This window comes from Miniopterus natalensis, chromosome 5 (genome assembly GCF_054644295.1).
Source record: "Miniopterus natalensis isolate mMinNat1 chromosome 5, mMinNat1.hap1, whole genome shotgun sequence".
Lineage (NCBI taxonomy): Eukaryota > Metazoa > Chordata > Mammalia > Chiroptera > Miniopteridae > Miniopterus > Miniopterus natalensis.
In genome coordinates, this window is record NC_142085.1 from 86823111 (window position 1) to 86847696 (window position 24586).

Here is a 24586-nt window from a genome sequence, read left to right on the forward strand (position 1 = left end):
TTGAAACCGCGCCTCCCTTCCACTCCGCCGCTGCCTGTGACTCCCCGCGGGCCCAGCCGAGGTCAGGCCCCGCAGCCGCGAGCCCGCAAGGCCGCCCCGGGCCGAGAGCTCAGGGGCGGCCGCTCGTGGGTTAATAAAACCCGTCTGTCCGACTTGAAGAAAACGCTGGACAAGAAAATAAGGGCGTTTCAGACCTCGCATTCCCGCTTCGGCAAAGCCGCGGGGTCTCCCCCAAACCTCTGTCCGCCCCCCAGGCATTTTAGTTAAAACTGGTCAAAAGCGCACCAGGCGGCTCACGGGGCGCGCCCGGCGCGGCGGCGGCGCTGGGCCCGGCCGACTCCCGCGGAGCCTTCTGGAAGGGCCGGTCGGGCCGGGCGGCCATTGCTCCGCGCTCCCGGCTGCCGCCCTCGCCCTCCTCCCCTCAGGCGGGCACAGCCGCCCCGCGGCGGCGCGACCCGGCACGGAGCTGCCCGCCGGCGCCCGGGTCACCGGTCCGGCCCGGGGGACGCGGGGGTGTCCCGGGCTTCGAGCCTCCCGCCCCCCACTTGAGCCTCCGCGCGCGGCGCGGCGGGAGGGAGCCCGCGGGGCCCGGGCGGGCGGGTAGGGCGCCCCCCGGCGTCCCCGCGGCCCCGCCGCCCCGAGCGTTTCCGCGGCGGCCGGCAGGGCGCAGACCCCGGGCGCTGGAACAAAGGGCGGCGGCGAGGGCGCCGAGGCCGGGGGCCGGGGCACCGGGCGCTTCCGCCGGGCGGGCCGCGGGCCCCGCGCTCCATGGGAGGCTCGCCGCGGGGCGGGGGCGGGGCGGGGGCGCGCAGCCGGGACTTTCAGGAACTGGAGCAGCGGGCGGCGGCCGCAGTCGCCCAGCGCCCACAGTCGGGGCCGAGGCGGAGCCGCCGCCGCGCCGGGGCCCAGCCGCCGCCCTCAGCGTCGCCTGCCCGCCGCGGGCCCACAGCGGCGCGGGACCGGAGCCGGCCGGCCGGGCCGGGGAGCCGCCGCCATGGCCACCAAGGTGAGGGGCGCGCGCAGGCCCGGCGGCCCCTCAGCCCCTCGGCGGCGCTGGAGGGTCGGGGCCGGGGACGCGGGGGAGGCTGAGGGGCCGGCCCGGGGACCCCCCCCCGACGCCCCGGGCTCGGGTCACGCGGGGCGAGGGCGTTCGGGGACCGCCGGCGGTGCGGGAGGGTCGCGGGGCGGGACCCCGGGCGTGAGCGGCGCCTCCTGCAAAGTTTGCTCCGCAGCCGGGGCTGCGGCCGAGCCGAGGGAGGGAAAGTTCCCGCAGCCCTTGCCCGCGCGGATCGGCGGCCGGGCCACGGGGGGACCCCGATAATGTCCCCAGCGGCGTCCGCTCCCCACCGCCCCGCGCGGCCCGCCGTCGCGGACAGCGCGTCCCTTCCGTCGCCCGAGCCTGCGACCCCCGCCCGAGGGACCCGGCGTCCGGAGTTCGGGCCGAGGTCCGGGCACGGAGCTGGCCAATTGCACGCCCCGCGCTTCCACTTCCTTCACGTTTTGTGGTTTTGTGTGTGTTTTTCTTTTGTTTTGCTACCTTTTCCGTTCGAGCGGTGTTTCCAGCGTGAATAAAAGGCAGAGTGGGAAATGACTGTCGCGGCAGCGCGCCGGCTTGAGAAAGGCCCAGGCCCGGCTGCGGGGGACTCGGCTCGCGCCCGGTGCCCGCCCGCGCGGCGGCCGGCGGGGGTGGTGGCGGGACTGCGGGCGCCCGGCCTCCCCGCCCCTTCCCGGGCCGTTCTCCTTCGTCCTGGACGCGGAGCGGAGAAGCCCGGGCTCCCGGTGAGGCGGGGACCCCCCAGGAGCTAGTCATGTGGTTCCAGGGAGGGCTTGACTCTTGCAAGTAGTTTTCGTAATGCAACCTTTATAGACTAAAGCACCTTCTTTCATCTTTATGTCTGACATCGCCAAGTTTCCTAAGGGCTGGTGAAAATCATACTTTTTCGTCGTTGTTGGGTTTTTGTTAGATAACTTAGGAAAGCGGCAAGGTATTTGAAATCCCTTTGAAAGATCAGATTGTTTGATGTCATTTGTTAAAATGTGTGCTCAGAATCTGTCTTAGGTGCCGTGTTGATTTTTTTAAAAATGGAGCTTGTTCTCCGGGGAACCGATTGCCTGCTGTCCCTGAAATAATTACCTTCTTGTTAAAATATGATTGTCTGTGCTCTCCTTTGCTTTTATCAGATGTGATAGAACTTGCTACCTTTTTTAACATGTGTAATTTTGGGTCTGTCTGTTTAAAAACTAAACTCAAGCCAGGGGTTTGTTTCTAAGGAAGTCTGATTTTGAGGTTTGTGGCCACACTTCGGAAGTTACTGGTGACTGGGCCTCATTGCACACTCACCTTGCAGCCCCTGGTAGAGGTGGTTCTGGGGGGTCAGCCTGCGTGTCTCTCGCTCTGATCTTGTTCCCAGTGCTGTCCTCTGAGTGGGACCGGGCTTAGCAACCAGCGCAGGTATATATAGTGAAAGTTTTACGTGATGGGTGGTACGTCTGAACTTAGTTTTTCCATAAAATGGAAAGGATGGTGGCTCTTGTATTAAACTTGAGTTGGACTTGTCCTCAGCAAAGACAAGCCTTCAGGCAGGTGCCAGCGCCTCCTCCTTGATGGTCCACACCGGCCGCTCTGGAGCAAATTCCAGCAACTGGCTTTTAGTTTCTTTCACCTTCCTAGTCACTGTTGCACATGGGACTCATTTTCATGTGTGTGTGGTGACAGACCACTTCCATTTTTTTAAAAAGGAAGAAAAAAAAGCACATAATAAAAGAGGACCCTGCTTCAGTTTTCTGGTTTTCCTACTTCCTGGTGATCCTTGTATCAAGCCAAACTCTCGTTTTTTAATTGTTCCCAGAGAGTGAAGTTCTGGTCGTTTCCCTTCTGCCGGCTACCCACACCTCTGCCCTTACCAGCTTGTGAGTGGTTTGGGCTTTTTCCTTCCCTTTCTTTAATTGGGTAGATGGGGAGAACGTCCTTTTAGTAACTAACAACAGCTAACGTTTTATAAAATTTAAGGCTCAGATGGCACTCAGGCTCTTGCATTAAGTGATGACGACAAGTCAATAAGTATCTGTATATTTTAGGTAGTGTTGGGTTTCCCTTTGAATTTACCAGAGAATGACTTTAGATAAGATTTTCATGTGTATTGTTCTAACATGTGTTCTTGAAGATGCACTTATCTTCAGACTATTACGATTTTTAAAATTCCTTTCTGGTATACTCAGAATATAAAGGAATTATCTTGAGGAGAAAAAGTTGAATTGGTCAGTTCTTCACTGCCCAAGAAAGTTAATCAGTAACTGCGTATTTTAAAGGGATTATCTGTTCTTTGATTCTAATCGATCCCCAGTATGCTGAATTCAGTTTTGTCACTCTGAGACCAGTCTAGTCTCATTTAACAAATATACAGGGAAAGGCTAATATGAGTATGTAAAGTCTTGACTTTAGAAGCTTCAAAAGTTTATATTTCGACACAGTCATATGATGAACTTAGTAAATTAAGTTTTATGCATTAAGTTTTGGGAAAAATTATTTTTTGGCCCATATTTATTAAAAAGGACATAAAGAAAATAGTTAATGAAAGTTAATCCATAGCTATATAATTTAGTTGTAATTTCCACTTCAAAGTTAACCTTTGGCAACTAATTTGGATCCTTTTGTGCTTACATAGTTACTTTTAGGACTAATCATCATGACAAGATTCTAGGAGTCCCTGATGCTTTTTTTTTTTTTTTTTTAATTTTCTTTACAGCTCCAATGTCTAAAGTTACACATTTGTGTTATACTGCTTGTCTGGTAGAATTAAGTGTGGGTGGAATGTTACTGCTAGGAAATGAGTGAGTTGCTCAGGACTGTTCCATAATAAACACTGGAGAGAACAGTTTAGAAAGCATACTTTGTGGTCTCTCCTGAGTAAAAGCCTCTTTATCTGGGGGAAAAATAAAAAATAAAAAAGAGTAGAGATATCTTTCTAAAGAGCCTTCAGGGTTAAAGTTGGTTTTGGTAGTTTAAAAACATAGTATGGAAAATGCTAACCATTCAGTTTTGTATAACAGTAGTATTTTAAAAAGAGTCTTAATATCTGGACATTTTTTGTGTAATCAAAGAAAAATTCAATGACAGTACAAAGGCAAACCAAATTCTTGCTTCAGAAGGAATAGATTAGAAAGCATAAAGATTTTGCAAAATTTTCTACTGTTCCCTGTTTTTATATTGACCATCTGAAAATTAAATTATAGTTTTTACTCTAATTGCCCACCTAACACTTTATAACTTTGCATATATGTGCTTCTTTCATTTGTGGAGTGCTGTTCTCTAGCCTCTTGCCCCAGGCACCTTCTTTTTACTTGTTATGTCTCAGCTTTAAAGCATCACTTTTTCTGGAAAGCATTCCTGATCTGCCCAACCCTTGAGGGTCAGATATGTCCCTACTGCCATTTAAGGTATGTTTCTATGACTAATGGCTGTCTCCTTTAGGATACTGTCAGCCCCAGGAAGCTGGTAAAGTGCTGTATGTATTTGCTTATTTACCTTTGTGTCCTCTGCACACCACCAGCACGAACCAACGTTCTTGATAAGCTGTTATTATACAAAGGAATGTTGAATTTTTTTGCCTCCATCCCTCCCTCTCCAGTTTGAAAGAGCGAAAGATATTCCAGTGAGATAAGTGATTGTTATAGAAAACTATCTCCAACAGTAAGCTTTCATTCATTTAGTGATGCATTTTAGTAAACTTGTTTTTCAGCATACATGTGCAGTGGAGAATACACATCTATAGCTTAGGGAATAGCAATGTTTCTTAAATATAATAATTCAGTTTTACTAGTGATTACATGAGAATTTAGTTCTCATGTTTTAAGGTAATTGGAACAAGCTTCATACTTTTGAAGCTTTGGAAATATTTATCTTAACCCAGAAGTTTGTTAGAAGTGTGTTTAATTTTTTTGAGTATTTTATTTTTTAATTACAGTTCACATACAATATTATATTAGTTTCAAGTATACAACATAGTACTTAGACATTTATACAACTTACGAAGAGATCACCCTGATAAATGCTAGTACCCATTTGACATCATATTCCCTATACTATATTTTATATCCCTAAGACTATTTTGTGACTACCGATTTGTACTTCTTAATCCCTTCACCTTTTTCACCCACCCACCCTCACCCATGTCTCATATGGCAACCATCAAAATGTTCTCTGTATCTATGAGTTTGTTTTTGTTTTATTCTTTTATTTTTTTAGATTCCACATATAAGTGAAATCATATGATATTTGTCTTTCTCTGACTTATATCACTTAGCGCAATACCCTCTAGGTTCATCCATGTTGTTACAAATGGTAAGATTTCATTCTTTTTATGGCTGAGTAATACTTTATTGTATATATGTACCACTTCTTTATCCATTCATCTATCGATGGACACTTAGATTGCTTCCATATCTTGCCTATTGTAAATAATGCTGCAATGAACATATGGATGCATATGTCTTTTCTCTTTTTCTCTTTTTCTAATATATCTTTATTGATTTCAGAGAGAGGGAGGGAGAGGAAGAGAGAGAGAGAAACAGCAATGATGAAAGAGTCATTAATTGGCTGCCTTGTGCACATCCCCTACTGGGGACTGAGCCTGCAACCCGGGCATGTTCCCTGACCAGGAATCAAACTGCGATCTCCTGGATCCTAGGTTGACCAGGCTGAGCCATACTGGCCGGGCCATATGTCTTTTAGAATTTAGTGTTTTGTGTTTCTTCAGATAAATACCCAGAAGTGGAATTGCTGGGTCCTTCTTTGTCTCCTATAATAGCCTTTGTTTTAAAGACTATTTTGTCTCGTATAAGTATTACTACCCCAGCCTTTTCTATTTTATTTCCATTTTCATGAAATATCTTTTTCTATCCCTTTACTTTCAGTCTGTGTGTATCTTTGGATATGAAGTGAGCCTCTTGTAGGCAGCATATGTAAGGGACTTGTTTTCTTACCTGTTTAGCCACCTTCTGTCTTTTGATGGGAGTGTTTTTCCATTCGCATTCAAAGTGATTGTTGATAGGTAGTTATTGACATTTTATTCATATTTTTAACCTTTCTTTTTCTTAAAGAAGTCCCATTAACATTCCTTAAAAGACTAACTTAGTGGTAATAGAATCCTTGCTTTCTCTATTCTCTTTCTAGAGATGTGAATGTTGGTATGCTTGAAGTTGTTGCAGAGGCCCCTTAAACCGTCTTCATTTTTTGGATTCTTTCTGCTTTTTTGCTGTTCTGATTGGATGCTTTCTGCTACCATATCTTCCAGATTGCTGATTTGATCATCTACTTTATCTAATGTACTTTCGATTCCCTCTAATATATCCTTCATTTCAGTTATTATGTTCTTCGTTTCTGACTGATTCTTTTTAATGTTTTCCATCTCCGTATTTATGTTTCCTTATTCATCCACTAGATTGCTTGTCTCCATTTAGTTTAGGTGTTGTTGTTTTTTCTTTTTTCTGGAGTTTTCTGTTCTTTCATTTGGGATGTATTTCTCATGTCTCCTCATTTTGCCTGCCTCTCTGCATTTGTTTCTATGTATTAGGTAGAGCTCTTACGTCTCTCAGTCTTGGTAGAGTGGCCTCATGTAGTAGGTGTCTTGTGGGGCCCAGTGGCACAGTCTCCCTGGTCACCTGAGCTGGGTGCTCCAGGTGTGTTTGTTGTGTGAGCCCTCCTGTTGTAGTTGAACCTTGATTACTGTTGGCATGTCAAGGGGAGGGATTGACCTTCAGGCTGATGGGTTGTGAGGACCTGTCATGACTACAGTGGAGGAGCTGTTGATCAGGGGTTGGGGGTTGACCCCATGGAGCAGAATTCGGTTTAGCAGGGCTTTGATGCCTGCTGAGTCTGCCCTTTGGGTGTGTCATTTGTGGAGGTTGTTGGGTGGTCTGATGCTGGCCACTGGGTGTGTTGGTTCTGGGGACTCTTGGGAGGGGCTCTGGTGCAGGTCAAGGTCAGCTGCTGCCTGTGCCCTTCCCAGGGCCACTTGGTATGAGCTACGAAGTGATCTGCAGATGTTTGCCACTTGCTTGACTAAGCTGCCAGGGAGAGGCTAAGCTGCAAACTGAGGCCAGCTGCCACTAGTGTCAGGCTTATGGCTGCTTAGCAAGAGGTAAGGGGCATGCTGAGACTAGATGCTACTTTTGGGGGGCTGTGAACCTTTGAGTGATTTTAGGAAAGTCCTCAGCATAAGCCAAAACAGGTCGTTCCTATGGAAAAGCCACTGGAAGTGGTTTGGGTGTGTCTGAGAGTTGGGTAGGGTGGAGTCTCAAGGAATCACCAGCACAGGGCAACCAGTGTTATGAGGTTGCTGGAGACTCAGATATGGCCAGTATGTAGGCTGGGTTGGGGGAGGGCTCAGAAAAGGAACAACGGCCTCTGCCAGCACTTCTGTCTGGGAGAAAGCTGACCCTCCAGCCCTTGAGCTAAAGCCAGACAATTCAGTTCCTCCCCATATGTCCCTGGCACCTAAAGCCAGACAATTTAATTCCTTCCCATATGTCCCTGGCACCTTTCAAGCTGCCGCCCCTGGGATGGAGCTCAGCGCAAATGAGTCCGAGTAAGTCCGTGCAGTCCCTTTAAAAGGAATGCCTGACACTCCAGCAGCCTTCCATCTCACTCAGCCACAATCCCCACTGGTTTTTACGAACAGAAGTTATGGGGACTTCTCTTCCTGGCACTGGAACCATGGGCAGGGGGTTCTGGTGTGGGGCTGGGACCCCTCACTCCTCGGGTGACCTCTGCAGCAGATATATCCCTCTCAATTTTTAACTGCCTTATGTGGGTCTCCAGTCTTCCTACCAGTCTCAACAGGGCTGCTTCTGAATATCCTTAGTTATAAGACCGCTGTTTGGCTAAACTTCAAGTGGTTCCAAGTGGTGGTAGTTCTGTAGTTTAGTTGTAATTTTGACGTGGTTGTGGCAGGAGGCAAGCACAGCATTTATCTACTCTACCATCTTGACCAGAAGCCCCAAAGTGTGTTTAATTTTTATAGGTATAGGGTTTTTCTATTTGTCTTTCTGTTAATGATTTCTAACTTAATTGCATTGTGATCAGAGAATCTGATTGATACTAATACTATACCTGAAAATTTGTTGAGGCTAACTTTGTACTTAGCATATAATCAGAAATATTCCACCTGTGCATAATATATATATATCCTAATTGATACATGTGTATGTATTCTGTATGTGCCCATTAGATTTAACTTATTAATTATGCCTTTCACATTTGTATCCTTACTATTTCTTCTTGGGCTGGTGTATCTAAGTGACCTTTTGTGTATTTGACAGACATATTGAAATGAATTTAAAAACATCTCTGAGCTTAGAATTAGTGTTATCTTCTAGGTGACTTGAACTTTTTATCATTATGAAGTAACACTCTTTATAATACATTTTTTTCTTAAAGACCATTTTGTCTAATGTTAATGTAGTTTCACTAGCTTTCTTTTGGTAAATATTTGTCTGGTATATAAAAGCCTGTAGCTGAATTTTACCTTTTTATTTAGTCTGGCGATCTTTGTGGCTAGTTTTCTCTGCTTTTATTTGTATTTACTGATATGTTTGGATTTCTGGCTACCATCTTATAGATTGATTGAGGAAACCCCCCTCTTAATTTCACTCTTTTCCCCCTTCTCAACTTTTTGGAAGGTTTGTTTGATACTTGCCTTTTTTTCAGTGGTTATTATAGAATGTATATTACCACTTCTAAGTTAAAGTCTAAAATTACTCAATATTATTACCCTCTTCCTGAGGGTAAAAAAAGACCTTTGGATACTTAACTTCAGTCATCTCCCCCAAAATAGCCAGTTACTGCCTGGCTATTGAATTCTCTCTTTTCCACTACAAATTAGACATTTTTATTTTTTTATACAGTTAATGTTTATTTAGGTTTCATCATATTTTACCATATCTCTGCTTACTATTTCTTTTTACATTCCAGTTTGTCTTTCTGGGATAATTTTCCTTCTGCCTAAAGTGAATTCTTTGGAATTTCCATTAGGGAAGATTTGTTGTTGGTAAATCCCTTATGTGTGAAAACTTACTTTGCCCTGTTCTTGAAATGTAGTTTCCTAGGTACGGAGTTCTAGGTTGATAGTATTTTCTCTCAGCATATTCGAAGGTATTATTCCCGTTTTACCAGCTTTCAAAGTTACTGCTAAGAAGTTAGCCATCTAAGATTGTTCCTTTATAGATGATCTGACTCTTCCCTCTGCCTGTTTTGAAGACCTTTTTGTGTTTTTAGTATTTTGCAGTTTCACTGTGGTGTGTCATGTGTGGATTTTATTTACACAGCTTGGGATTTAATGGGTGTCTTGGGACTTGCAGTAACTCTAGAGCAGTGCAGTTCAGTAGAGCTTTCTGTGATGCTGCAAATGTTCTACATCTGTGCAGTCCTGTATGGCAGCCGCCTGCCACATGTGGCTAACAAGGACTTGAAATGTGGTTAGTGTGACTGAGGAACTTTGTTTTTATTTTTTAATATAAATAGCCACATGCGACTAATGGCTACTGTATTGGGGAGTACAGTTGTAGAAAATTCTCAGCTATTATTATTTCATGAATATTGCCTCTTTCCTATTCTCTCTTTCTGGGAATCTAGTTAACATGAAAAAGTCCAACAGATATGTAACTTCCTAACCCTCAACCTGTTACGTTTTCTTTGTGCTGCATTCTGGATATGTAACTTCTTTGACTCTTACCTTCGGTTCACTGTTCGTTTTTTAATTGGGCCTAATCTGCTCTTTTATCCATACCTTTTAATTTTTAGTTATATTCTGGTTTAAGAAATTTTATTTGGTTCTATTTCAAATATGCGTAGTTATTTTATAGTCTCTTGTTCTTTCCTCATATTTTAAGCTTCACTTAAGCATAAGAAACATTTATAGTTTGCATCTGGTAATTCTAATATCTGAAGTCTAATTTGGCCATCTGTTTCTTCTGCTCATTCTCATTCATGGTGCCTTATTTTCTTGTGTGTTTATGATTTTATTTTTTTTATGTGAGTAGCTCATTTTCTTTGGAACTTCATCTGAGGGAATTTTAATACCTAAAGTTACTCCAGAGAGAATTTGTCTTTGCTTATGCCAGTCTCTTGGGGTCACTCTAACCTTATTCCTGGATTAATGTTTTTCTAGCCATACTGGGTAGCATAAATATGGACCTCAGATCTCAGGGGAAAATTTCCCTTATTCCCCTACTATGTGTCAGTGATGGTAAATTTCTTTGTTGTTCCCTTTTGCGCAGCAGGTTCTTCTCTTTTACCCTTATATTGGGGTCTTCTTGGGGTCCCAGCTTCTAGCTCAGTATAGGAGTTCTGCCCTCCCCCAATACAGCCTTCAGAGCATAGACCCAAACCAGGGTCTCCAGGGTTTGGAGGAGACTCCTAGGGTAGAATACTGTCTCAGTACATGTCTTTCTCCCTGGGTTTATGCTCTCACTTCCTTTATGTCCTCTCTAGATTGTTTCCTTTTGTGCTGACTCAGCAATGTGCTTTAAAAAGGTGCGTAGTGTGTGTGTGTGTGTCTTTTGCTTTTAATATTTTATTAAGCACCTCAGTGTTTCAGTCTGGTGGTGGTTATTGTATTGGCCTGCTGTGTTTACCAAAACAAAACCCAAGTTAGAGCATCTTTATAATAGACTATGAAGGAATGGAAGATGTGCACACAAAGGGTTAATCTATTTTGGAGGGAAAAAGACAAAGTTGTTAAGCATTTTAGTTGAAACCAAACCTGAAGTCAAGCAATCAAAAAACACACATGAGCCCAGCTGGTGTTGTTCAGTGGTTGAGCATCAACCTATGAACCAGGAGGTCATGGTTTGATTCCAAGTTAAGGCACATGCCTGGGTTGCAGGCTCCATCCCCAGTAGGGGCATGCAGGAGACAGCAGATCAATGATTCTCTCTCATCTTTTATGTTTCTCTCTCCCTTTCCCTTCCTCTTTCTGAAATAAATAAAAACATTTTAAACAAACAAACAGACACACACATGATAGCCCTAGCCAGTTTTGCTCAGTGGTTAGAGCGTTGGCCCACAGACTGAAGGGTCCTGGGTTCAATTTTGGCTGGGGGCATGTGCCTCGGTTTCAGGCTCAATCCCTAGCCCCTGTCGGGGCACGAGGCGGGGGAGGCAACCAACCAATGTGTCTCTCTCACATTGATATTTCTCTCTCTCCCCCCTTCCCCCCTCCCCCCTCCCCCTCTCCCCCCCCTTCCCATTCTCTCTGAAAAAGCAATGAAAAGAATGTCCTCAGGTGAGGATTTAAAAACACACACAACACACATGATAGATTTAGCCCATTTATTCATTTTTAGGCATTATAAATACAGTGCTTAAGGATGTTATTCAGTATGACTCAATTTTCCTAAGCTATTTTTAGCATCTGAAAATCGAGTATGGTAGTAGTATTACCTGCAGAGACAGGATCCAAAAGTCACCTGTTTGTGTTGCTCGTTAAGTCAGAGGCATATAACTCTGGGGATAAGTTAACGAGGGTGAAAAATGCAGCTTTATTCTGGAAACTGTTACCCATCATCATTCACTGACTTTCATTTGAACTCTGAATGAGCTCAGTGTCAGGTCCTCAGCTCCACAATGGGATGCCGTCTGAAAGGCCTTGTTCTTGCCCTCAAAGAGCACATTACCAAAGTCCTGGTGTCCTGGAGGAGTGTGGGCTTTCTCCTGGCACAGTGGAGGCTCCTGCCACACCTCAAGCCAGCAAGGAGCTGAGCCTTGAAGTGTCTTTTTTTCCTTTAATTCACTGATTGAATTTTAACCCTTTTAAAATACCTAGTACATCTTGACAGTCTGGAAGTCCAGTCTTTGTGTTGTAGGGTCCCAAATATTGAGTTTAGCAGACATTTGAGTAGCTCTTGTGTGCCTCTTTATGCTGGAAGTAAGGCTGCTAATGTTTGGATCCTTGCTTAAGAGAGTTGACTGACATTCAGAAAATAATGAGCTATTGAAAACGTACCAGTTAAATGCCAGTTTAAATGTATTTTCTAATGCAAATTCACAGAAGAGGGCTTGAAAATGTAGAAAGTGTTAATAGTAATTGTCTGTCACATGGTGGTTGCACTTAGCAACTTCTTTTTCAGCTTTTAGCCTGTTTTGTATTCTCAAGATTCTGAATAATGAATATTTATTGTTTTAGTAATAAGGAAGAAAGCAAGTTCTTTTTTAAGAAATTAACCTAAAAATGTATTGTCAGTAACCAGGCATCTTAAAGCAGATTTCCAAACTTATCCACCTTCTGTTAATTTGTTTTGAATTACACTAAGGTGAAAAAATGTTTTGTAATACTTTAAACAAAAATAAAAACTATACATATTTTTAAAAATGTTTTTAATTAATGCTTTTAATTAATAAGTGGCATGTCAACAGAAAAATAGGAAAATGCTAATGAATTCAGGGTTACTAATAGAAACAAATATTTATTTTACTTAAGCACCATACTTTCTTACTTCTTCCAAAGGAGAAAAAAATGTGTTTTTTAACTTTTAAAAATAACTGAAAATTTACTGAATAACCAGCACTGAACCTGAAAGTCTAAAAATTGCTGCTTTCTAAATACATTTGTAATTTTACTGCCTCTCTGCACCCTTCTCTCAGGAGCTGAGAGGAAGCAGAGCAGTTAGTCCTTTGTGAGTCAGCAGCATTTTTTTTTCTTTTTTTAATCATATCTGTTCTTTCCCCACCTTCATAAGATTTTAGAGTCAAGTTAAATTTAAGATTTTTTACAGCCCTTTTGTTGATGTGTCAAAAATGAGTCTCATCTGTTTTCTGTTTTCCTGTATTCACTGTCATTGGAAACTTAAGAGTAAAAATTAATTTATGTCAATATAGAGGCCACAGTTTGAAAATTTTATGTAGAAATAAATACCAGTTAAATATACTCTGATTTACATTCATCATAATATAGAAGAGGGGTCATTTCTCTACTTGAGTAGGTTATGGAATGGTGTTAAATGAGAACACGTTTAGTTTGAGGTCTCTTCTATTAAAGTTCATTATTATAGTGACTGCCCTTGCCGGACAGAAAGTACATTTCCAGTCTTCCTTGTTGTGATCTAAAATTTTATCTGGGACTTGTCACTTTGAGCCACTAGGAACCAGTGAACAACATGTGCTGTGCAGATAGGCTCTTTCTGTGGCATGTCTTGTTCTAAATCCCTGTGCCTGTGGACATGGTGCTTGGGTAGTTAAAAAGGATCTGTTCTTTTTGATTTTTAGGTTAGCACTTTAGTTAAAATGTTTGAAATGTTTTGTGTGTCTGGTTGGAAACACCCAGAGTTTATTCCAGATTAGGGATTCTCAGCTGATAAGCTTTCAGGGATCTTTAAATGGAATGAGCAAACATTGTTACAGATTGTGTATCTTCACATTTGCAGTACTGTTTAAAAAACTGTATGTGGATTATGTTATTATTAAAATACGGACATTACAGAATAGTCATGGGGATGTAGGGTACAACGTAGGAAATAATAGTCAATAATATTGTAATAACTATGTATGGTGTCAGATGGGTACTGTATTTATCAGGGAGATCACTTAATAAGTTATATAATGTCTAATCGCTGGGTTGTACACCTGAAACTAATATATATATGTCAACTATAATTAAAAAATAAAAAATTATTTAAAGTAAAAAATAAATAAAATATGGATACATTTAAAAATACTAATGACTTCATAGTGTCTTTTTGGCATTAAATATTTCTAATGAATTGTTCTTTTGTATAATTACTGTTGTTTGTGGGGGATGTATGTACGTAATGAATTAATTTTGAGGTTGTTGGCATTCCTCTATGGTTCAAGGTAGCTTTTACATAAAAGCCCATTTCCCTTATTAGTGTTTGGTTTTCCTTGAGTTTTATACCTAGAAGAGAAATTTTGTTGTGTCTGTCAATTTAGAGGCAATAAATGAATAAAATAAGTTTTATGTGATTATGAAGTTTGTGTTTCAGTGCCATAGTGGGGGTATGGCATAGAGATTGGGAGTCTGGGTCAAATCCCAATCAAATCCAGCTACATTACTTTGGAAAGTTACTTAATGCTTCAGTTTCCTCATCAGTAAAATAGAAGTAATAATATGAACTAGTGTGTAAATTCCATTGTACCATCCAGGTGAGGAAAAAAAATAGAGCTTTATTTTTTCTGTAATAGTTTATAACAAATTATGTTCCCATCCCACTGTCTCTCCCTCCCCTCGCCCAGATAATCTTTTCCAGGCTTTAAGAGTGGGAGTGGGGTGGGAGAAACTGAGGCCTTGCTTTGTCTCTCTGCAGTATTTCTCAGATGTTTTCCATCGAGGCCTATAGTTTATTCTTAGGGCCTTTAGAACCCACAGCCAGGAAGACTTTATTGTGTCACATTTCTCTCCTGAGGCAGTGGGCACTGCTGGTTTGGGTTCAGAAGGCAGGAGAAAAGATAAGGGAAAAAACACCCCTAAAGATGAAAAACTAACATTTCAAAAATGTTATCTCTACAAAATTTTCATAAGAATTAAGTAAAAATTTATGTAAAGGGCTTACCAAAATGGAATTTTTATAAACAGTTTTAAAAAATTGAATCATGCTAAATGTTTTTAAAACTCACTGTCATCGAGGTTAAAGCAAAGGATAGTTGTTATGGTTGAGCAGTGTTATTAATTTTATTATAAAAATAAACTATACACTGGATCTTTTAGACCCCAAGATCTAGAGTCTACCTTAACTGTATTCGGGGAGCTTAAGCAAGTTTTTCTGATTTCAAGTTACTCTTGTGGAGGTGATGAACTTTTCAAACTGACTCTTACCCCATACTTTGCTAACCCAGTTTACCAGATCTGGGTGTCTGACAATTTGAGTTTGATTCTTTTTGCCATTGCCATGGTGTGCCTTGCTAATTCTGGTAAATTACCTTTCATATATCAGAACAAGATAAAAACGAGGCAGGATGTTAGAGGCATGGAGGACAAGAGTTTGAATGAGGTAAAAAAGCACATTGGCATTGCTAGAAAATCTGTGACGTGATACCACTACATGTGTTTTAGCAGATCCATTTACTAAGGTTGCAGATACTTACAGTGGGAGGTCATCATGTTATTTTGTTCCTTCAGTAAATTGTTGAGCACCTACTGTGGGCCAGAAGCTGTTAAAGCATTAAAAACACAGCATTAAAGAAAATAATTTTAAAATCCTTGCACTAACACACAATCCCTGCTCTCATGGACCTTGCATTCTAGGGGACTAGATGGCAGTAAATAAAGTCAGCAAGGAGAGAAATAAGCTGGGAAGGAGGACAGAATGTATGAAGGCATGTGTGTGCGTGTATGTGTGCGTGCGTGTGCATATGTGTGTGCATGTGTGTGCGCGTGTGCACTGCATGTGTGCATGTGCGTGTGTGTGTCTGCATGCGTTTGCATGAGTGCGCACACACGTTGTTAGGTGTGGTGGCCAAAGAAATCTCACTGGAAAGGTGACCCTCAAGTCAAAACCTGAAGGAGGGAAGCCAAACCAATTATTTTATAACCCAAAGGAGCAAATAGTCTGAAATGTGTATGTACAGGGTAGGCAAAAGAAGGTTTACAGTTCATATGGAAAAAAACATTCTGGTCATGATTATTACAATAGTTTTATTAACTCAAAAGAATGTTACAACTATAAACCTACTTTTGCCAACCCCTGCATTTACTTTCAGTATTTCCAGGACATGTGATCTGAAATTTCCTATCAGATGGCATCTAAAATTCAGTATGTTAGAGATTTTAAAAATTGCATTTAAAAATTATTTTCAACTGACTTGACTGGGATATTCCTAGGTATAAAAAGATAGTCTATTGATCCTTCTGTAGCTCTCACACCAATTGGCTTAAATGGAGCACAGGATTTTCTTAATGTCACTTTAATTAGATAAAATCAATTAAGTTTCAAGAAGGGATGAATTAAGACTTGAATCTGATATAAAAAGTGAACAGAGCATTACCTCCCCGCAGTTAGCTTTGGCCAATAAAGGCAAGATCAACACTTAAAAAAAAGAAAAAAGACAATTTAGGTCTGTTGAAACCCTTCAATAGTTTTACATCTCACTCAGAATAAATGCCAGAGCCCTGATCACCATACATAAGTTCCTGTGACCTGGGGACCAGGCTGCTCTCCAGTGGTCTCAGGCTACACAGATGCTTGAAGGTGCAGGCGTGCTCCCGGAGCCTGAGGGCAGAGCTCTTAGAGATCCCAATGTGTCACAGTGTTCTCATGGGCTTTAGAAGAAGTGGTATCATGCTAGCATACAATTTTGAGATTTAATGAATCTTTGTTCTTTTCTGGTTTCATTGTGATTTTTTTATATGAAATATATTATTGAAATTTTATATGACTTGTGGTTAAAACCTCAATGACAGTAAGTTTTATTGAATATATTGTCTAAACATTTGGCATGATTTAATATTTTTTATTTTAACTCTGTGTTTATAAAAATTCCAACCACAGACAAAAGTGAAGCAGTACATTGAGCCCAGTGTGTACATATCACTAATCTGAACAATTATAATCTCCTGACCAATTTTATTTGCTCTAATTTTCCGCTTCTATTTTGCCTTCCTTTGTTATTTTGAAGCAAATTTCAGATATTACTTAATGATAAATATTTTAGTATATACGCATAAAAAATTTTAAAACCACATAACAGGAATTACTGTTATTCTACTTAAAATTAAGAATAAGTCCTTAAATCTCGAACTATCCAGACTGATGGTATACCATGTAACATATTGAAAACTTAATAGCTTGCTATATTTATGTTGCTTGATACGCATTAAGGTAAGGACAGTGCCATCTATTTAGCTAGGTGCTTAGGTGATGATACTTAAAAACTATTATTTATTGGCTTTTGTGGGAATCTGCCAGTGACATTTAAAACAAATTTTGCGATAGGTACTGTGACCATAGCTGACATACCCAAAGGTTTTATGATATGTGTGTGTAGCTTTCCTCTTGCCGACTCTCTGTGCTTAACCAAATCCTCTCTAAAGCCTCTGTACAGTTTAGGTGGTACTGGCAGCAGGGGGATGCTTAGAGCTGGAGTTGAGGAGAATGGGATTGATTAGATGTCTTTCATTACATCAGAGTGGCAAAGACATGACCTGACCTTTCACTTCCAAATGGTACATGTAGTTGGTTAGAAAGCTGATGATTGAACAGGAAATACTAACCATGTTGTTTCAACTTAAAATACATAAAATACTCATTTATTCACCAATCCTTTGATAGAAAGCCAGGGTCTTTTCTTTGAGTTTGTACCTCTGATTGGAGTTCTAAATGATCCATCTTGGGTAATCTCATAATGCATTGCCTATAATTTCCATTTTTAATTTTTTTAAACAAATTTAAAAACAATTTCAAAGCATTGTGAATACAGAATCCTAGATTCTTAAAAATTATTTCCTATTTATCTTAACTATTTTCTAAACTACACTTACTATGACAGTAAACTTTTTAGCAACTTATTTTTTTATCAAAGCTCCTCAAAACATTCAACTTATTTTTTTGAAACAATTACTCTTTTTCACATTCTTGTTTCATTATGTATGTTATAATTCAATTGCTTAGCTACAACAATAAGTACAATTGGCATCAACAGGTTTAAGAACCATCTTGATAAGCACATGATTCAACTGGTGGGATAGGAATTGCCCCAGTATAGTAGGGAGTAGCATTTTATCCCACATGTTTTATACAGAGTGCGGGGAGCATTAGTAAATGTGGAAAATTGGTCATGTGGAATATAGGCTGCATGATACTCTCCTAGTAATGAGTCATATTGTCGAGATTTGTGGCTGGTTACCTGGACGTACTTAGGTTAGAGGAAGTTTCTTTTGGACCTATCAGACTTTGAAGAGAATTGACGGTAGATGATGAATTCAGTATTTGTTCTTTACTGTTTTAACTGGATCAGCTGGTGTTAGTAAATGAATATCCTGTGCCTATCATGATTTATGAGAAGTGATTCTATAACATTTTTAGTGAAAATGGTTCTTAGACATTTATCTAAAAAATAACAACATAGTTTACTGAAATACTGTGGTATAAAGGAAATGATACCAAAGCTCTTTAAATTTAGAAGATCTTACAAGTGTAGGAAACCTAATAGTGCTTACCTGTTATTTGCAACTGAAGTAACTAGGTTTACTGTAGAGATACAAAAGAAGTAAAGACAAGCATAGTCTCTGCCCTTGAGGCCCTCCTGGTTTTAGTGTTTTAAAAAACAACTATACAAGACCATATTCAATAAGAAAATGGAAGATAGTGACCAAGTCATTAAGGCTCAAAATAGCCTCTCCCCTGCTTTCTCTGCCTTGTTCCTTCCCTCCTTCCCTGCCTGCTTACTGTGCTTGTTTCACTGTGCATTCTGTTTATCACACCATATTCTCTTGTAACTATTTCTCTTTCCCATCAGCCATTGAAGGCAGTGGCCCTTCCTTGTGTGTTTTCATATCCTCCTGGCGGGATCAGTGGCAGCTATTCAGTAGTTGATTTTTTCGAGTAAGCTGCAAGCCACCTGGGTGTCCTGGAAAGGGCCCAACCTTTACCCCAAGACAGTCCTGGGTTGCAGTCCCAGCTTCACTACTTTCTAGCTTTGTGATCGTAGGCAAACAAATCACTCTGTAATTATGCCAGAGCCTATCATATTTCTTGCAAGGATGTTAAACTTCTAATGTACAGGATAGTCCAAAAATAAAGAATAGTCCTTCGCTTGCCCTAATGCTAATTGCACCACTATTGAGAAACACTGACTGAGGCTAATCAGGCCTAGATCTGTCCCTAGAGCTGAAAATGGTGTTACCTTACAAAATGGGCGGGGAAGGGGGGGTTGTTATCTAGTAGAGAGGGAAGAAGAGGGCATGAATGTTGTGAGCACTCTACAGAGTTAATGCCAATGGTGTCTCACTAGGTGAGAAAAGAGAGTGCTCTGCGGGGAGTCGTACAGCATTGTGGAGTGGGAGACGGTTAGATTTTTAGGGTGGGGTTAGATTTTGGAGGATCTTAAACACCAGAAAATGAATCTGAACTTGATCTTAGGTAATCGGGAATCATTCAGAGTTTTTGATATGTGGCATAATGCCTGTTTAATCAAGAGAGCCTCTACTAGCAGTGTGCGAAGATAAGAGGAAATATTGTGGCAGGAAGATCAGTTAAGGGGCCAGGACATGATTGGGCTCCAGGATAACTGACATCACAGAAGGTGTAGGGCAAAGAGCTGGGTTAAAATTCCAGTTCTTCATTTGTTGGTCATTCTACCTCAAGACAGGTAATTTGATGTATGGAATCTATGTGAGCTGCTGTTGCTTCTGCAAAACTGAGCAATACCACCATGTTAGGGTTGTTTTGAAAACTAAGTAAGGACATAGGTGAGGTGCCTCACGCCTGAAGACACTTAGCCCTGCTTCATCGTCGTTCTTCTCCTTGGTTTTCCCTTTTTATGGTGTTTATTAGTGTACAGGAAGGATTCACTGCAAAGGAAAAGCAGATGCTCTCAAAACCTGGTCAGAGGTACATTTCCTGTCTTGTGGAAGGTGTCCAGTTAGGACCCCTCCAAGGAGCTTTTCTGGCTTCTCAATTTTCACATGTAAGGAATCCCTTATTCTGTAATCTTCTCCCATCCCTTGGTTGCTGTTTAGTGTAAATCTCTTCATTTGATTAAATATGATTCATTCGTCTGTTTTTGGTATAATAAACTTTAAGTTAGCTCTTCAAATTGTATTTTATTTTGCTAACTTAATTCACATTGGCAGTCTTATTTTACTCTATCTTTAACCATACACTGTGATAGAATAAAAACCAGCTGTAGTTCTGTGGTGAGTTTTATATTAGCTGTATGAATCTAGAAGAGAAGTTGCTCTGAAGAGGAACCACTGATAAAAATAAATCATAGTTGTAAGAGTACTGGCCTTCGTCCAAGTATTCAGTTTAAAGCGGATGCTCGTATTCCTCATGTAACCCGGTTGTGTGTATCTTTATGTAGATGACCTTAAGAAGAAGCATATTCTGAGTAGTTTAATTTTATTTTAAAATTTTATTTTTAGCTTTAAATTACAGTTGATGCACAATATTGCTTTCAGGTGTACAACGTCGTAATTAGACATTTATATAACTTACAGACTGATCACCCCAATAAATCTAGTACCCATCTGACATCATACATAGTTATTACAATATTATTGACTGTATTCCCTGTGCTGTACTTTACATCCCCATGACTATTTTGTGACTACCAATTTGTACTTCTTAATCCCTTTGCCTTTTTCACCCATCCCCCTAACCCCGCTCCCATATGGCAACCATCAAGATGTTCTCTATATCTATGATTTTGTTTTTGTTTTGTTTTTTAAGGTTTCACATATAGGTGAAATCATATGGTATTTGTCTTTCTCTGACTTATTTCACTTAGCGTAATACCCTCTAGGTTTATCCATGTTGTTGCAGATGGCAAGATTTCATTCTTTTTTATGGCTGAGTAGTAATTTATTGTATATATGTACTACTTCTTCTATATCCATTCATCTATTGATGGACACTTAGATTGCGTCCATATCTTGCCTATTTTAAGTAATGCTGCAGTGAACATATGAATGTTATATGTCTTTTCGAATTAAGAGTTTTGAGTTTCTTCAGATAAATACCCAGAAGTGGAATTGCTGGGTCCTTCTTTGTCTCTTGTTTCAGACTTTGTTTTAAAGTCTATTTTGTCTGGTATAAATTGCTATCCCAGCTTTTTAAACTTTGTTTCCATTTTCATGAAATATCTTTTTCCATCCCTTTACTTTCAGTCTGTATGTGTCCTTGGATCTGCAGTGAGTCTCTTGTAGGCAGCATATGTAAGGGTCCTGTTTTTTTATCTATTCAGCCACCCTGTGTCTTTTGATAAGAGCATTTAATTTGTTTACATTTAAAGTAATTGTTGCCCAGCCCGGTGTGGCTCAGCCTTTGAGCATCAACCTAGGATCCAGAAGATCGAGGTTTGATTCCCGGTCAGGGCACATGCCCAGGCTGTGGGCTGGATCCCCAGTCAGGGGCATACAAGAGGCAGCCGGTCAATGACAACTCTCATCATAATGTTTCTTTCTCTCTCTCCCTCTCCCTTCCTCTCTGAAACCAATAAAAATAAATAAGTAAATAAATAAATAAAGTAATTGTTGATAGTTACTGACATTTTATTTATATTTTTTATCTTTTTTTCTTCTAAAAGATTTCACTTTAACATTTTTGTAATAGTGGCTTGGTGGTGATCTAACTTTTTCTTATCTAGGAAGCTCTTTATCTGTCCTTCAATTCTAAATGATAGCTTTGCTGGGTAGAGAATTTTGGTTATAGGTAGGTCCTTGCTTTTCATCAATTTGAGTATTTCATCCCAATCTTTTCTAGCCCTCAGAGTTTCTGTTGAGAAATTAGCTGACAGTCTGGTACCTCCCTTGTAGTTAACTACTTTTCTCTGGCTGTTCTTAAGATTCTTAGTCTTTAACCTTTGGGATTTTAATTATGATGTGTCTTGGTGTGGGCCTCTTTGGGCTCATCTTGTTTGAGACTCACTGCACTTCCTGGGCTTATATGCCTATTTCCTTGGCCAGGTTAGGGAAGTTGTCCATCATAATTTCTTCAGATAGGTTTTCAATTCGTTGCTGTCTATCTTCTCCTTCTGGTACCTCTATGATACAAGTGTTGGTATGCTTGATGTTGTCCTAGTGGCTCCTTATTTTCATTATTTTGGATTCTTTTTGCTTTATGCTGTTCTGATTGGGTGTTTTCTGCTACCTTACCCTCGAAATCGCTGATTGTATCCTCTGTTTCATTTAATCTACTGTTGATTTCCTCTAATGCATTCTTCATTTTAGTTATTGTTTTCTTCATTTCTGACTGGTTACTTTTTATGTTTCTATCTCCATTTTTATGTTTCCTATTTGTTGAACTTCTCACTGAAGTCATTGGGCATCCTTGGGATTTTGGATCAATTGTGATTTATTTATAAAAAGACATCTTTATGGTGTTGTACCTTGTTCTCAGGAACATGGTGTGATTTATTGATAGGTTTTCTTCAGTAAGGTTCTTTACGCTTTTGGTTATCTCTTCTTTTGTATTTTGTTTTTGTTGCTATTGGAATATCCTCCTAATTTTTTTTTAATCAAGTTATTATTTAGAGAAACTTGATTTTTTTTTTTAGTCCTCACGTGAGGATATTTTTTCCATTGCTTTTCAGAGAGAGTGGAAGGGAGAGAGAGAGAGACACATCGATTTGATAGAGAGACATCGATTGGTTGCCTCCAGCATGTGCCCTGACTAGGGATCGAGCCTGCAACTAAAGTACATATGTGCCCTTGTCCAGAATTGAACCTGGGACGCTTCAGTCCTCGGGCCGACTCTCTAGGGTGAGTCAAACTGGCTAGGGCAAGAAACTTGATTTTTGCCTGTTTATTTTAAAATTGATCTAGTTAAATTACTATTATTCTAATATTTTTTCAAATGACTGAGAGTGAGGGATTCTTTGTGGACATCAGCAGCAGCATTGATGATCATCTCTACCTATACACATTCTCCACGTGGGTGGAGGGGGTGTTGGTGGTGGAGCCCCCTCCCTTAGATGGGTCTGGTTCTCAGACGATCTGGTGAAGTAACAGATTCCAGACCCACTTTTGTAGGAATAAGTAACCAGGCACTCAGCTCTTTCCCTTGAGCTCCAAAGCTAGTTCCAGAGCCCTTGGTGGGCTGGAAAGAGGAAAGTTATACAACAATTTTTAGTACATGCTGTGTGTGTGTGATGTTAAAAAAAAGCAACAAAGATTATGACAGCTAACATTTACTGGGCCCTTTGTGCCAGTCACTGTTCTAAGTGCTTTGTATTTATTACTCCATTTATCATCCGTGTCACGAGGCTCATGCTATTATCCTTATCTTATTCTTAAGGAATTTCAGACAGAGACTTTAAGCTTTAAGGAATTTGGCCTAGTTGAACCTGCATGGTCTGGTTTCAAAGCCAGCTTAATTGCGATGTTGCCCATAATAATTACATTTCCTCCCCTGTTGTAGGAGAAATGAAAAGCATTGTCAGTACACAATACTGGGGCCTGGGAGGTGGCAACTCAGATACTGTTACAGGGGGTATATTTAAGTTCTCCACCAACGGTCTCGGGTTTGAAAAGCAAGTGTATGTGTATGTGTGCGTTTGTATTTATTTATTTTTTTACAATGCACATCTTACAGTCAGGAAAACAATAAAGCTATTTTAATTTGGGGTGGGGATGAGGTTATTTTCTTAACCACAGCGGGGTAGGTTTTCGTTTGCTTAGCCTGGAAGTTGAGTAGTAACCTTGGCGACGTGATAGAGAACAAGGTGAATATACTGATTTGAAGAGACAGACCTAAGAGCAAGTGAAGCATGACCTGTAGAAGAGAACATCATATGTACCATGGTTCTAAGTGGTTGTGCGTTTATGTGCAAACACGTGTCAAATGCATAACGTTTTGAAGGGTACTTGCAAGTCTGTTAGCACTTATATCCTTTGTCAGAAGAGGAACATTTTTTTACTCTTCCATTCTAACTTCATTATATTGCTCTTGTCATTGCTGTAAAAATTTTTAAGTATATGTTTATGAACAGTGAGAACCACAGTACTCAGAATGAGAGCTGCAAGAATATGTAGCCTTTTATACAGATCCTGTTTGCCTTCCAATCTTTTTTTTTTTTAATTTTTTTTAATCCTCACCTAAGGATATGTTTTTATTGATTTTTACAAGGAGGGGAGGTTGGGGGGGAAGGAAGGAGAGAAACATCAATGTGAGAGAGACATCAATCAGTTGCCTCCCCTATGCGCCCCAGCGGGGGATCAAACCCGCAGCCTAGGTACATGCGTGCCCTCACTGGGAATTGAACCTGCCACCTTTTGGTGTATGAGACCACACTCCCAACAACCCACACCAGCCAGGGCTAGAATAGATTCTTGAATAGATTATTAAACTCATTGCTTGTGAACATTTAAGGAAATAGATTAACTTTATTTTCTTTGGAAATTTTTAGAGCACCATATCCAAAACATGATAACAAATTAACCCATGTGCCCTTGGAAAGAGTTTCTTATCTCTTGCAGCTCTCTTCGACCCTGGGCTACCATATTTTAACAGTTAACTAACGAAGCAGGTGAAACTATGGAAAGCATGCTTACCAGGCTTTCTGATGACTTAGCAGGGAAGGATAAGGAATAGTTGGACAGTGGCTACAGAATTCAGAAAACTTAGTAGGTAGGAGCAGTGGGCTGAATCTAACAAGATGAAATCTTAGAGATATTTAAGATTCTATATTTGATTCAAAACAAGAACTGAACCCCAGCACAAGCCAGGATTTAACAAAATCGATTGAAATCACAGATTAATATGGCGGGGGTGGGTGGGGAGAGATTAACCAGAGAATTTATATGCATATATGCATAACCCATGGACACAGACAGTAGTGTGAAGGCTGGGGAGGGGGGTGAGTGCAGGGTGGAGGGGGTCAATGGGGGGGAAAGGAGGGACATCTGTAATACTTTCAACA

The 24586-nt window shown here is 40.9% G+C and overlaps 1 protein-coding gene across 1 annotated transcript in view; it reads left to right on the plus strand.

The window, feature by feature from the left end:
* The first annotated feature begins 979 nt into the window (after positions 1 to 979).
* SNX9 (sorting nexin 9) overlaps positions 980 to 24586 on the plus strand; it is a 73853-nt gene continuing 50246 nt past the window's right edge. The window contains exon 1 of the mRNA XM_087817712.1: positions 980 to 1006. Within this exon, the coding sequence (XP_087673838.1) occupies positions 995 to 1006 (12 nt within the window). The 5' untranslated portion in view covers positions 980 to 994. The remainder of the gene's footprint in view (positions 1007 to 24586) is intronic.